This window comes from Prionailurus viverrinus, chromosome C2 (assembly GCF_022837055.1).
Source record: "Prionailurus viverrinus isolate Anna chromosome C2, UM_Priviv_1.0, whole genome shotgun sequence".
Taxonomy (NCBI): domain Eukaryota; kingdom Metazoa; phylum Chordata; class Mammalia; order Carnivora; family Felidae; genus Prionailurus; species Prionailurus viverrinus.
In genome coordinates, this window is record NC_062569.1 from 44,533,994 (window position 1) to 44,550,211 (window position 16,218).

Consider the following 16,218-nt stretch of genomic DNA (forward strand, 5'->3'; position numbering starts at 1 on the left):
CATGACCTGAGCCGATGTCGGACGCTCAACTAACGGAGCCACCTAGGCACCCCTGACATCTTCGCTGTTTAAAGTATTTACATCAGATTTTGGAATCAGCCTTAATTGCCTTTTATACTAACATTTTGGCTTGTTCATTTTTGTAAATGTTCATTCTTCTTTTTGTTGCCCATTTTGTTTTTCACCTAGTCGAGGTTGTTTTGTTCTGGTTTGTTTTGACTTTTTACGGGAGGAGTATAGCTTAGTGGTTGAGAACTTTCTGGGACTGCATGCCTGCTATGTAACCTTGAGCAAGTTACCTAACCTTTTTGAGACTTAGTTTCCTCATCTTTAAAATAAGGATAATAATAATAATAGTAGCTACCTCCTTGGGTCATTGCATAGATTAACTGATTTAGAATACTGAAAGGGCATAGTGCCTGACACAGTGTTGAGTGCTAAGGCTCAACAAATGTTAACTGCTTGCTGTTACTGCAATTAATTAGTTAATTTACAACTTCAGATACTAACAAAACAACTCACCCTTCTCTGACTTTCTCCTTCTTTTATTTTTTACTCTTGCAAAGAGAAGGATGTACTGCTGCCTTGCTTTCAACATTTCTGTTGACATTATAACTACATATGCTCTTCTTAATTTTACTATTTATGTAGCTTAACATCAGTGCAAGCTGAAGGGAAGGAAAGTTAAGGCTCTTTTCAGCCTGACGCAATCTTTTAAACAAAACCACTTTATCAAATTCTCTATGATTTTATTAATCAGTATAATTTATCAACAAAAGTGATGTTTTCATAATTTTTATCCTGAAATACTGTAATTCTAAATACCTCCTGAAGCATTCAAGCAAAATTACATTCGGTATAATTTTTATGTTTAGATGATTTTGAATATTCTAGTTAAAAAGTGGTAACCCAAACTACTTTGGAAAACTGCTTGGCAGGATTTACCAAAGCTTGATACGCTCTGATCCAGCTTGATAGCCTATGGTTCTACTTTTATGTACATACTTAACAGATGTGCACCTGTGTTAGTGTCCGTGGAATGTTTATAACAGCTCCTAACTGGAAATTCCCCGAATGCTCATCAGCAGTAGAATAGATGTTGGCATTGTCACACAATGTAACATTGTATAGAAATGGCAGCAAAAGATCTGCCAAGTGTCTCAACAGTGTGGTTGCTCAGCAGTAGGGATGAATCTCACAAGTACAGCATTGAGAGAAAGAAGTCTAAAAGACCACTTACTATACTGTATGGTTCTGTTTATCTCCAGTATAAAATTAGGCAAAAAATCAAGCTGTTAGAAGACTATGTGGTGACATTAGGAATGGGGTTTGAGGACTAGTGACTGGCAGGGAGGATGAAGGGAACTTTCGGAGTTCTATTTCCTGATACATGTGTGTGTTCAGTTAGTGAAAATTCATCAAACTGGAAAATTATATTTGGTGCACTTTGCTTTATGTATAGTCATAAAAGATTTCAAAAGAAATCAGCATATTTATATGTAATGAGCCTACTGCATTATACATTTGATGATACTGAGGTGCCAGTCTGCATGCACAATTTTTGTCCAGCATTGTTTAAACATCAGGCAATTACAACAAAGAGAGAATAGATGGACGTCTAGTTCCTAAGTCTTGTAGGCACTGGTAGTCTTCTTGAATATCCTACATATTGGCATAAAGTGCCACTGTCAGAAGGTAGAAATGAGGAGGATCTTTAATTACAGAGCAAGCATCGGTTTTTGGTTTTTTTTTAATGTTTATTTTTGACAGAGAGTGACAGAGCATGAGTGGGGGAGGGGCAGAGAGACTCTGAATTAGGCTCCAGGCTCTGAGCTGTCAGCACAGAGCCTCATGCAGGGCTTGAACTCACAGACCGCGAGATCATGACCTGAGCCAAACTTGGAGGCTTAACTGACTGAGCCACCCAGGCGCCCCCTCCCCTTTTATTTTAACGTTTATTTATATTTGAGACAGAGAGAGAAAGAGTGAGCACAAGCAGGGGAGGGGCGGAGAGAAGACACAGAATCCGAAGAAGGCTCCAGGCTATGAGCTGTCAGCACAGAGCCTGATGCAGGGCTTGAACCCATGAACTGTGAGATCATGACCTGAGCTGAACTTGGATGCTTAACGGTCTGAACCACCTAGGTACCCCGCAAGCATCTTTTTAATAAGAAAAGATTGGCCCAGGGAGGTGACACTAGGCATGTGGACCTGGCTTAAAGCAACACCTTGTTTGATATTCTTATTCAAGAGCCTAGAGAGTTGTGCCAAATCAGTTGACAAAGCCCATTATACTACCTTGTATACTTTGTGGATGAAACAAACTAAGTTTGCGTTTAGTTTTAAGTGACTCATATCTCAGGGAAGAATAGGAATTAATAGCAAGTTATTCTTTTAGCATAGTCCACAGGAAAGATAATGTTTAATAATTTAAGGAAAAAACCTATTTTTTAAGGCTTTACTCAATTTTCTGTTAATGCAACTAGATTGTTTTTTGGGCTTTTGGCTTATGTGTATTTGATTTTTATAAATTTTCTTATGTTTAAAAATAATACATTTGCCATAACAGATATAACAATATAGAAGTTATAAAAAACAAAAACCCTTTTCTAGTTTCACTTGTAGATCTTTTTTTGTGTGTGTATCTGTACATACCATAAATTCATGGATTCTAAGATGCATTTATTTTATTAACCCCTTGTTTTAACATCTCTGAAATTGGAATGTGTCTTTCAATTGCTGTCCACTAGGTGGCAATCATGATGGAATTGACATCACCAGACACCGGAAATTTGGCCTTAACTGTTCATACTGTCTTCACTTTAATTGAGTTATATGCCTTGCTCGTACTACATGGGTTGAGTTTAATTGCAGTTCTAAGTGTCTTGAAAAGAATTGCATTATGTGATTTTTCATTAAAGCAAGAAGTTACTGTTTGTGCAGACAGGCACAGAAAAGCAGCAGGGTGTAAATTTAACATGATTGAAGCAAATACTCATTGCTAGAAGGATAACCGCAGTTCTATTTCCCGGCAAAGTAAAAACCAAGTGCTCTATGGAATCCAGAAGGCAAACTATTTTATGAATAAATGAAGGTATGCTGCATTTTATTCCTGAAACATTTGCAAAAACATTCCCCTTTACAAGCCAGTCCACGCAACTTTCAGCCAGAGAAATTGCCATGTCCTGTGGAATAGGTGGTTGGTGTGAGCCCTTCACATACCATTTGGACTGTTGTTAAAGAAACTGTGTCATGGCTTTAACTGCTTACTTTTTTATAAATTTATTGAATTCTGTTATCTGTTTATGTGTTTATCCAGTTATTACATCCGTTGAGATAGCCATTTGATTTTTATGTTCTAATCTGTTAATGTAACATTTCATGTTATTTTCTGATGTCAAACCAACCTGTATTTCTGGGAAAGCAACTTGCTATTTTCTTTTTAAATTAATAGTTATCTTGTGGATACCTTCTCAATTTAGTGTGCATAGATTTACCTCATTCTTTTTAATGGCTGCATTATTTTTCTATTGTATATATGTTTTTAAATGGCTACCTTATTGACGTGCATGATTTCCAGCTTTTACTATTAAACACGGCATAGCATGGAGCATCTTTCTACATACACCTTTATATACTCAGGCTAGTATTTCTATAGAACAAAATTCCCAGAAATGCTGTGCATTTTCATTGCTTGATAACATGAAAGAAGTGTAAAAGTTAATTTTAAAAAAGTATTTACTTGGTTTAGAAATGTCAGTCATCATTGGAAAATACACCAACATGATAACAGTGGTTGTCTTTGGGGTGATGGGCTTATGTGTGATCAAAAAGAGAACTTTAATAGTAGAAATGGAACTTACTTTAAAAAACTAAATGCTTATGAAATCAAATACTACTTTAGAAGTCCTTGGATTGTGAATATTTGGAGGGTAGGAATTGTCACAGCTCCCAGATAACTCATCTAGCATAATGCAAGATACATGAAACATATTTAAAAGATATTTGTACCAGTTAAGTTGTATTGAATTCTTGAGTTTAACAAAGAAAAAACTTCTTGCCAATTCTTTTACAGGGTTTTTTGATTAATTCAAAACCAGAGAATGCCTGTGAACCCATAGTGCCTCCACCATTAAAAGATAATTCATCTGGCACTTTCATCGTGTTAATTAGAAGACTTGATTGTAATTTTGATGTAAAGGTAATGTTTGCTTTTTTCATTTTTTTGTTACTGTTTTTTTAGTTTATCTACCTTGAATTCTCCCTTGTTTCAGAAAGGCTTTAAGAGAGTTGACACAAGTCATCCAGCTTAAAAAAAGTGAGGGCAAAAGCAAAACGAAGGTGAAGTTGGTGAAGGCAAGCAAGAGAGGAGCAGGTTAAGTCTCATTCATCTACTACAGAATTGACCTTTAAGCTTTTAACAGCCAGGACAGAGAGGGAGACAGCGTCGGTTTCACGATTCACAGTTTTAATAAGGTTGTAAACAAAATTGACTAGGATAAAAGTGATTGTTATTGGTTCTAAGAGTTTGCAGGTAGAAGTTGGGAATCTTGAACTGTGGTTTAATAGTGGAATCTTGCTTGATCTAATCTAGGAATGGAAACGTTAACCTTCAGTTTTATGCCTTTACTCTTCCATTATCAATATTACATGTATATTTACATTTATGTTGACATCGGGATTTCTCTTCTGTAACAAGCTGATTCCGTCACCTGTACGCAGTTTGTCTCCCTGGAGCGGGTTAAGTCAGATAAGTAAAACAAAGTTTGCCATAGGACATCCCTCACTATCGTCAGTGCTGCTCTAAAGGTGTGGTTTTTTAATGCTTTTAATACTGTCTTTACAAATCTGGTTTGGGATGGCCTTGGCAAAAGAGCCACATTGAGGCCTGTATAAAATAAGCTTTGATGTTACTTTTACTGATCTACCTCAGACCTGAGTGTCATGTAGTTTCTTGCGTGTATCTTAGAGAATAGACATGGGATATTACTTCATGTATTTGACATAGATTGATCTTAGATGATTTATTCAGCGGGAACAGACTCCTGATGTGCCTGAATTTTGTCTCTGCTTCTTGCATTTCATGAAAGAAATGACACCTCTATAAATAAACTTATTAAAGGAATAACACAATAACTCCAGAAGGGTTTGGAAATGTAGAGCACATTGGAAATGATTGGTGTTGTTACTATTGTATATCGGTTCCAAACCGAAACTCTTAATTGCCTTTAGATGGGAAATAAATTAGAGTTGAAGTCAAATGATTTCTTGCTCTTCAGAGTTATATCTTTTTTTAATAATAGTTTGAATTTAAGCCATTTTAAGATTTGACCCAGAACTAAATCGTAATAATTGCAGACTGTTCCAACAAAAAGGAAATATTATTATAATATTTCATTAATTTCTTGCCAGTAAATTAAAAGTAAACCAACATTTGCTGATTCTAAGGTTTATTGCATTATTATGCTATGTAATTTTTGGTTCAGTCCAGTCTTTATTAACTAGAAACTATAATACTTTTTTTTTTTAAGAACATTTTTAGTTCGTGATGGGAAGTGGTTCACTGCAAAATTTAGGAGAATACTGTCATTGGATGTTTATTTTTGATGGTAGAAACACAACTCAGGGATGCATATGTGGTAGAGTTATTAGTCCTCTTGCCCCTTTAGCAGATCCTCATCATGAGTCTGAATGCTGCTAATGGAGTTTTAGGATTAGCTGGATTTCAGCTCCTCTCTGCCTGCTTCCTGCCTTGAATTTTATTCTGCAACCATACCACCTCCTTGAAGTCTCTTGACTTGTCATACAATGCTAACTACACCTTTGTGCCTATTTATACATACTATTTTCTCTGTTCAAGATCTCTGGCCAAGATGATGTTTAAGTGCTAGCTGAGGATGTTATCTTTTCTGGAAGGCTTACTTTTCTTTGTGCCCTCTCTGGTAGAATGAATCATTCCAGCCCAATGTGCCACTCTTCCACTTTGTAAATAGCTCCCTTACTCTTTATTCACATTATTATTTTTTATTATATATATTTCATTTATATGAGCTTACCATGTTTAGAGTTCATGTATAGTTACCTAGTTTGTATCGGAGTGCATAGTAGATGAGCAATAAAGTTTTGTTAAACTGTGTAGTGTAGTGGTAAGGCTTCTGCTTAGGTGTATAATGCATTTTTTAAAAACACGTACATGTAAAAATGTTTAAATTGATTCTCATCTTAGAAAAATGTTAAAAATTTTTGCATTATACCTCACCATGTAGACATAGTTTTAATGAATAAGGTCCTAGTTTATTGTACAAGTTGTTTTTTTTTTAACTCTGTTATCTTTTCTTCACAAGTAAACAACAGAGTATTTATTATAGCCATTTAAAGCTAATGACTCCTTATTCATGTTGTTCCTAATGGTTTCTGTCTTGTCTTAGTTATGAAAAATATGAGGCCTCGGGGGTGCCTGGGTGACTCAGTCAGTTAAGTGTGTCTGACTTTGGCTCAGGTTATGATCTCAAGATTCGTGAATCCGAGCCCCACATTGGGCTCTGTGCTCACAGTGTGGAACCAGCTTGGGATTCTCTCTCTCCCTCTCTTTTTCTGTCTCTCTCTCCCTCCCCAAATAAATAAATAAATAAACTTAACAACAACAACAAAAAATATGAGACCTCAGTTTACAGGATAGACACATTGATTTTAATTAAAGTCTGGAAACAGACTGCATACATTTGAATACACCCCCCACCTTTTTTTTCTCATTTGAAATAACTTTATTCTGATTTTAAACAAAAAGGAATGGGAATGACAGTGACAAATGAGATTTCACCACTGGATACTGTGATGTGACTACAGCAGTCTTTTATTTGAAATTCAGGAAACAACTGCATTCCAAGACAGGTAAATATGCAGGTTCAAAATATGAAGGTGTTTTTTAAACTGCCACATTCATTCCATTCATTTCCTTCAGCATCCCAGAGATGAAGCATATGTTCTGCTCAGCTGTACAATAAAGTGGCAACACCCTGCACCACTGACGTCACAAGGCAGGTGCCTATGAAACCAGACTTCCGATGCTGGGGTCTAGCTGCACTTTCTCATACGTCATCATCCTCACCTGGGAGAGAAGTTTGACAAACTCCAAGTTAGGGTCTCTGATTAGTTTTCTAGAAACCCAGAGGAAGGGCTTTTCAAAGTTGTAGTTACCTTTTGGCAGAAATGTCACAGTGCTGAAGGTTCTTCTTTCAGTGGAAGACAATAGATTTTGCCTTAACTTTCCTGTCCATAATGTCCACTTTGTTGCCACATAATCCAATGGGGATGTTTTCACATACTTGTACCAGACCTCTATGCCAGTTAGGCACATTCTTGTAAATAACTCTTGATGTTACATCAGACATTGTGATGGCACACCGAGGTTGGATGTAATAGCCATCTCTCAGCCTACCAAATTTCTCCTGACTAGCCATATCCCATACCTTGAACTTAATAGGTCCTCTGTTGGTATGGAACGTGAAGGGATGGACCTCAACACCCAAGGTGGCTATGTACTGCTCACATTCGCCCATCAGATGATGTTTCACGAGCATCATTTTTCCTTTGCCACCATCACCAGCCAATTCAAGTTTGGACTGGACTTGGAATTCTTCTTGGGCAGCCGTTGTGCTATTACTTCCAGAAGCGTCTCCAGCCCATCTGACCTGGATGCTATTTTTTATTGCTCATTAGTGGTGTGATCTTGGGCAACTGTTTTACTTCTGTGTGCCTCAATTCCTTTATCTGTAAAATAGGAATTATAATGTTCCCTACATCATAAGATTGTTATGAAGATCAAATGAAATAATCAATGTGAAATGCTTATCAGTTAGTGCCTTGCACAGAGTAAATAAGCAACAAGAATTAGCCATTGATGTTTTACACTTTTTACCATTGGTGTAAAACAGAATAAGGATAAAGATGTCAAAGATGCTAACTGTATTAGGCCTCGAAGTTTTTCACAGCTTGCTGTTTGCAGGCTGGAGAACTAGGACAACCAGTGGTAGAATTCAGTGTGAGTCCCAAGGCCTCAGAACCAAGGGAGCCAATGGTGTAAAGTCCTGGAATCAAAAGGTCCAAGAACCAAGAGCTCTGATGTCTGAGGGCTGGCGAAGGTGGATATCAGGAAGAGAGAGAGGATTTGCCTTCCCTTTACCTTTTCATCTGTTTGGGCACTCAACAAATTGGATAATGCCCACACATGTTGATAAGAGTGGTGGATCTTTTTTTACTTAGTCTACTGAATCAAACGCTAATCTCTTTCAGAAACCCCTGCACAGACATACTCCAAAATACTGTTTTACCAGCTCTCTGGCAAGTCTTAGCCCCATCTAGTTGACACATAAAACTAAACATCACACTGACCTTTCAGAAACTAAATTATTAGCTGATAAGTTACACTGTGATGCAGTAACTCAGTGACAGTTGATTGTGAAACTTCTCGTATGGTTTATAAAGGACAGTTTAGTCATGCCAGCATGTAATGTATAAAATATAAGTTTCATAAGAAATATGCATCACCTGTCAAGGTAGTGTTAAATAGATAAGGATAAAGCCATCACACTTACTGGAAAAATAACTGGAATGTCATCCCAAAGAGCATTTCCTTTCTAAGGGTGGTCATTGGTTGATAGGCTATTAGCTCTATTAGCTATAATCTTCTGATCAAAAATCTTTGCCTGTATTTTCTAGGCTTCCCAATTGATGGTTATATATCATTTTTTATTAGGTATGTTATAGAGCCTAATCACTTAGAATGTATGTTCTAGTACTTTTCTGAACTGAAAATAAATAGCTCTTTGTATAAAATAGGGGTTCGTTCATATATATCCACAATTTTGTATGAATACATTGACTTAAGAAAATAGAAAAATAACTCACCTCCTTATTCCTGATGTAGCATTCTGGAACCAAGTACTGGAAGTGCTTAATTCAGCCCCATACAGAATGCTGGAATTGATAGTAGCTGCAAGGTTATATTTTTTGTCACGCCACTTATCAGAAATGATACCCAGATTATCACAGACAAATGAGAATGAGCTATATCTTACAAAGCTTTCCTCGGAGGAACCCTTTCTATTGTAGATAGCAGAAGTGAAAGAAGAAGTAAAATTTCATCAAGATCTTTTAGTAATTGTGGTGGTGGTAATCTTGGTACTGTGGGTATGCTAGGGTTTACTTTTTGGAATTCTTTAGATTTTTTTTTGAAGATGAGTATTGTACTATAAGAAACCTAGATTTACTTCTTCCTTAGAAGTCAATGATAAAGTGAATTAAAAATTAAAAAAAAATTACAATTAAAAAAACAAAACTACAATTAAAAAAAAAAAAGATTTTTTTTCTATACAAACTATCCCAAGTACTTTGTGACTCAGAGATAGCCAATAAGAATGCAGAAATGCAGTTAACAATTTTTGGAAGGTAGCAAATTACATTGTTTGTCACATTCTAAATTAAAGAGAGCACTGTTTTAATTTTTTGTCTTCTGTTGAGAGAAGCACATCCGAGCCTTTAAATTTGTCTTGCTCTAAAGAAATGCAGCAAAACCTGTACTCAGAATTAGTATTTGGATATGTGAAATATCCAGAGTGCTAGTAACAACGGTTGATTACCCGCCAGCTGCTTATTCTGAAAACAATCACTTTTACTCACACTGACAAAAACTGTATGCTCTGAAAGATACAGCTCTTTAGAGGAAAAGCAAAACAATGTTTTTTTGTTTATCTTTGTACAATGCTGTTCTTTACTGTGACAAAATGTAATTGTTTGGAAATGCTAGTTTTTTGGTGAGTATTTGAAGTTAAAAAACATTGATGGCTCTGGTAAATAAATTAAGGCGTTATTAAATCGTTTAATTAGAAAAATGACTTTGTAACGTCCCGAGGCAGAGAGTTCTCAGAAGACTTGAATTGGCATCCCAGTGGAAAATATGACTTAAAAAAAAAAAAAAAAGAAAATATGACTTTTTTTTAATTTGTAAAAATATCTGGTTATTTCAAGAACATTAAAATAATCACATAAAACAGAAATTTTCAGAATGACACAAATTTCTGTGTTTATAGCCAAATAAAGATTAGTTATCAGAAGTCTGTTCATTGTCCTGGAGGTCCTAGATATTTTCATCATGTGGTTTTAATACTAAGTCAGCAGTTTCTTCAAATAGTTATTTAATTTTTTTATTATATGAAATTTATTGTCAAATTAGTTTCCATACAACACCCAGTGCTCATCCCAAAAGATGCTCCCTTCAATGCCCATCACCTACCCTCTCCTCCCTCCCACCCCCCATCAACCCTCAGTTTGTTCTTAGTTTTTAAGAGTCTCTTATACTTTGGCTCTCTCCCACTCTAACCTCTTTTTTTTTTTTTTTCCTTCCCCTCCCCCATGGGTTTCTGTTAAGTTTCTCAGGATCCACATAAGAGTGAAAACATATGGTATCTGTCTTTCTCTGTATGGCTTATTTCACTTAGCATCACACTCTCCAGTTCCATCCACGTTGCTACAAAGGGCCATATTTCATTCTTTCTCATTGCCACGTAGTACTCCATTGTGTATATAAACCACAATTTCTTTATCCATTCATCAGTTGATGGACATTTAGGCTCTTTCCATAATTTGGCTATTGTTGAGAGTGCTGCTATAAACATTGGGGTACAAGTGCCCCTATGCATCAGTACTCCTGTATCCCTTGGGTCAATTCCTAGCAGTGCTGTTGCTGGGTCATAGGGTAGGTCTATCAAATAATTATTTTAATTGAACTCTAGACAAGTTTGGTAAACAGATACGGTGCAATGCATGTACTTCTGATTTTTATTACCATTTTATGCTCTAATGATTATTTTTTTTTCCAATATATAAAATTTATTGTCAAATTGGTTTCCATACAACACCCAGTGCTCATCCCAAAAGGTGCCCTCCTCAATACCCATCACCCACCCTCCCCTCCCTCCCACCCCCCATCAACCCTCAGTTTGTTCTCAGTTTTTAACAGTCTCTTATGCTTTGGCTCTCTCCCACTCTAACCTCTTTTTTTTTTTTTTCCCTTCACCTCCCCCATGGGTTTCTGTTAAGTTTCTCAAGATCCACATAAGAGTGAAACCATATGGTATCTGTCTTTCTCTGTATGGCTTATTTCACTTAGCATCACACTCTCCAGTTCCATCCACGTTGCTACAAAAGGCCATATTTCATTCTTTCTCATTGCCATGTAGTATTCCATTGTGTATATAAACCACAATTTCTTTATCCATTCATCAGTTGATGGACATTTAGGCTCTTTCCACAGTTTGGCTGTTGTTGAGAGTGCTGCTATAAACATTGGGGTACAAGTGCCCCTATGCATAAGCACTCCTGTATCCCTTGGATAAATTCCTAGCAGTGCTATTGCTGGGTCATAGGGTAGGTCTATTTTTAATTTTCTGAGGAACCTCCACACTGCTTTCCAGAGCGGCTGCACCAATTTGCATTCCCACCAACAGTGCAAGAGGGTTCCCGTTTCTCCACATCCTCTCCAGCATCTATCGTCTCCTGATTTGTTCATTTTGGCCACTCTGACTGGCATGAGGTGATATCTGAGTGTGGTTTTGATTTGTATTTCCCTGATAAAGAGCGACCTTGAACATCTTTTCATGTTCCTGTTGGCCATCCAGATGTCTTCTTTAGAGAAGTGTCTATTCATGTTTTCTGCCCATTTCTTCACTGGGTTATTTGTTTTTCGGGTGTGAGTTTGGTGAGCTCTTTATAGATTTTGGATACTAGCCCTTTGTCCGATATGTCCTTTGCGAATATCTTTTCCCATTCCGTTGGTTGCCTTTTAGTTTTGTTGGTTGTTTCCTTTGCTGTGCAGAAGCTTTTTATCTTCATAAGGTCCCAGTAATTCATTTTTGCTTTTAATTCCCTTGCCTTTGGGGATGTGTCGAGTAAGAGATTGCTACGGCTGAGGTCAGAGAGGTCTTTTCCTGCTTTCTCCTCTAGGGTTTTGATGGTTTCCTGTCTCACATTCAGGTATTTTATCCATTTTGAATTTATTTTTGTGAATGGTGTGAGAAAGTGGTCTAGTTTCAACCTTCTGCATGTTGCTGTCCAGTTCTCCCAGCACCATTTGTTAAAGAGACTGTCTTTTTTCCATTGGATGTTCTTTCCTGCTTTGTCAAAGATGAGTTGGCCATACATTTGTGGGTCTAGTTCTGGGGTTTCTATTCTATTCCATTGGTCTATGTGTCTGTTTTTGTGCCAACTAATGATTATTTTTGAACAATGCAGCTACAAAGCCATATAGGCCAGTTTTCATGAAACTGAAAGAACTTAGTTACTCCCTCTATGTTTTGTTTTTTTGTTTTTTTTCCTGACATGGATCAAGTTGCGTTAGGGTTGTAGATGATAAGGATACGTTGGTACTCATCTTCTGTTGGAATGTGACTTGTATAAAACTTAGGTGTCATGCAAACCCCCTTGACCTGACTCCTGCCTTTCTCTCAAGTCACATCTGTACTTTGCCTGCCCTATTACCTTACTCTTCAATAGTTCACAAGTCCGTATATGTGTTGAGCAGTCTCTCCCTTTCTGTCTGGTTTTTACCGTGTCCTTTATCTGGATTACCTTCTCTCTCTTTGTCTGTCTGGACAGCCTGACTTTATTTTAGCTCTAAGATATGAAGTAACCTGAAACCTTTCCCAATTTTCTCTAAGGTTGAATAGATCACTTCTTCTTCAATATATTACTTAATCCCATTTAATCACTGTTTCTTTTATAGATTTAATCTTTGTGAGGGAAAAGATAATGTTTTAGGTTCTGTAGTTTTAGTGTCTACTACATTGTATGGCACTTGGTGGATGCTCAGTAGTATTTGCTGAATGAACTAATTTAGAACACTTTAAGGGCTTATATTTTAAATGGATTAAAGAATAAACAGTATTATTGGAACCTTCTATTGGCTCCATGTTCACTTCACTTAATGTTCTTGGAAATATTTCTAAATCTAGATACTCATTTATCCCATAAACATTTTTCTCGAGATCCCCATGTGTTCTGAAAAATTAAAAAAAAAATTACCACTAACATTTTTAGGTTATTTGGATGATCTTGTAATAAACAGACATACCATTTTTTGGATGAAATTTTGTTATAAAATAATCCCCTAGTCTTCCTTTCTAGGTTTACCTTTCATTACCTTTTTCAGGACTCCAGGCTGATATATTACATGGGATTCCCACAATTTCACTTAAAAGAAAAAAAAAATTTTAACGTTTATTCATTTCTGAGAGACAGAGACAGAGCACAAGTGGGGGAGGGGCAGTGAGAGAGGGAGACAGAATCAGAAGCAGGCTCCAGGCTCCGAGCTGTCAGCACAGAGCCTGATGAGGGGCTCCAACTCACAAACCAGCAGATCATGTCCTGAGCCAAAGTCCGATGCTTAACCGGCTGAGCTACCCAGGCACCCCCACAATTTCACTTTTATTTCTGTAGTACCAAGCGAGTAGATATGACCTTGAGTAGAAATTAAAATTATCTCCAAGTTGCTTCATATTATTATTTAATTTTTTCCTACTCTTTTCTATTTTCCTACAAAGTAACTTATAGCTTTTGTTATTAATGTACTTCAGAATCATGTTTAACAGACTCTACAAAAGGAATGTTTTTAAGGATATTTGGGGTATGGAAACATTTTTACCTATATATGGTTCAAACAGCTTTGTGTGTTCATTAAATTATTCGTTTCCTCTACCCTTTAATTGATAAAAATATCTGCATTTTAATAGTTTCCTTTATATACATTTATATTTCCTTTATAACATTTACACAATATTAAAACAATAAAATATTCTTCTTTTACCAGGGAAGTAATATTCAGTGAAAGAAAACTGAAAAATAGCAAATTACATTTACTTTACCCTAACCTAATGAAACATGTAATGCCCATTACTTTATTTACAAATCTCTTCCCCACACATTCTTTTGCTTCCAAGTCAAGATAATCAGATTATTCAGATACACAAGTCTGTCTAGATAGGGAGGAAAGCTGGGATCTAGAGGAAGAGAGCAAGATGGATTATATCCATGAACTCCTCTTAATGAGAGTGAAACGTCATCAGAGCCCTAGCACCGCCTTCTGTGGAGTAGCTTTTCCCAACATGACGGTGTAGTGATCCTAAAATAACGTGTGGGAAAAAATGGGGTTGGAATGGGACTTGCTCTTGGCGGGATTGCTTGCTACGGTTCTGGATCTTATTTCAACTATTGATCGTTCCCTGCTGTAACATCTCTAGGCATTTTTATTCTATAGGTAGAATTAAGTTTTTACATTCTCATCTGGAGCCACTTGTGCTGCTCCATTCTCATCTGCATTGCTTTGATCATTTGAGAAGGAGATTCTGCTTCTTAATTTCTTCTTACTTCTTTAGATGAAAAAGGAAGGTCATGGTCGAGGTTCTAGAACTATCTCTATTCTCTATGTCTCCCATTAATTTCTTTACTTCATCTCTTTCCCTTTTAGAGAAAAGAATTTTTTCTCCTGTGTTAGACATCTAAGTTGAGAGAAAGAGTAGTTTGTACCAGGCTGATGGTTGAGTTATTGTTGCTTTGTGTTGGCAATTCTAAAAGAAAAGAAAACGAGTTTTCCAGAGAATTTTTTCAGTTGGCACTTGCAAGCAGAGTTAGACTACGTTTTCTGCATTTTCTACATTTTCCTTAGAGGACTCATGGAGGTTGGATCATAAAGTGAAGCTCGAATTGTTTCAGATTACGCTAGAGTTGCCAACACCCTGGGTCTAGCCAGCATGGTCAGAAGAGGCCAGGTTCCAGAACCACTGAGGATGTGTGTTAGAAATTGTTTTCTTTTTTTGTTTTGACTTTTTACCTTTTTGTGTTCTGAAAGTAGCATACACAGAAAAAGAATTCATAACGTATGTATGCATACATAGTGTGCTATGATAATGAATATCTGAGTACTCCCTACTCAAGTTTGAGAGAGAAATGTTACTTACTGATGTTAATTAATGTTAATTAATCAAACTTCATTAAAGGCTCCATGGTAAATTTTTTGTTTTTTAGGTTTTATTTCATCTCCTGATCATATTAACTCATATTGATATCTGATCTTCATGAGGGAGCTTCCTGTTTGGAATATTTTTTATAGTAATTTCAAATGTTTTAATAAAGTGATGTTAAGTGTACCACAAAGTGATTGCTCGTTAAAGCTGCTCATTTTCTGTTTTGTATTTGAAAAAGCTTGTGATGAAAACAGTTCTTTGCTAAGGCCAGACCAAACCCCCAAAGTACTGTGCGTTTCTTTTTTCTTTACTGTAGATTCTTTTTTTTTTCTTCTATATATTATTATTTCTCCCTAGCTTGATTCTAGCCTAAAGAAGCCCTGGATACTTTCTCACTTCAGCTTCTTGGGAGGAGACCCTGTGTTTTATGCAGTTCTGTGTACTGAGCTTTTTGTTACAATACCTGGAACACCAAAATGAGCAAGCAGTAAAGGAGGGCATATACTCAGAGGTCTGCCACTGGGTGGCGCTAAGCACCAAAATGCTCACTGTAAAACTGTTCCCTCAGTTACATTTCAATTGTAGTACAAGTCTGTCACTACTTGGGAATTCCTAGTTGGCTGATAGCAAGTTCAGAGAGTTGTTTTTTTTTATAAAACAAAAAGTTCTTTTAACAAGCTTTATTTACAGTGGTGGGTGGGTTGAATGGGAGCTTCTCGTTAGGATGAGAAATAATTAAGATTTGATTAGAATATGAATCCCAGCAGTATCCAAAAAATATGAATTATGATCAGATTTTTCATTTTAACATGCATTTTAATATGCATATGTAACTAGAGAATAGTTATCCATAAACTTATGGGATACCTCTATTAAATTGCACTTCTGAAAATTTATTAGGCAACTTTTAAATGATGTAGTTAATTTTAACTGGTAAAGTTTGTTACAAAGTAAACATCTTTAATTTTTAATTTTATTTTTATTATATTTTTAAAATATTCACTTATTTTGAGAGAGAGCACATGCCCATGAGTGGGGTAGAGGCAGAGAGAGAGACTCCCAAGCAGGCTCCACACTGCCACTGCAGAGCCCCATGTGGGGTTCAAACCCATGGACCTCGAGATCACAACTTGAGCTGAAATCAAGAGTTGGACGCTCAACTAACTAAGCCACCCAGGCACCCCTAAAAGTTTTTTTTTTAATT

At 36.5% G+C, this 16,218-nt stretch overlaps 1 protein-coding gene and 1 pseudogene across 4 annotated transcripts in view; one reads left to right on the top strand and one right to left on the bottom strand.

The window, feature by feature from the left end:
* The window catches only part of RNF13 (ring finger protein 13), a 168,448-nt gene that overhangs the window by 65,226 nt on the left and 87,004 nt on the right, over positions 1–16,218 (top strand). For all 4 annotated transcript variants that reach the window (XM_047874479.1, XM_047874478.1, XM_047874480.1 and 1 more), the window contains one exon: positions 4,076–4,201. In XM_047874479.1, coding sequence (XP_047730435.1) covers positions 4,076–4,201 — 126 coding nt within the window. Of the gene's footprint in view, positions 1–4,075; positions 4,202–16,218 lie in introns of those variants that run through there.
* LOC125175051 (GTP-binding nuclear protein Ran-like) lies at positions 6,682–14,444 on the bottom strand (annotated as a pseudogene).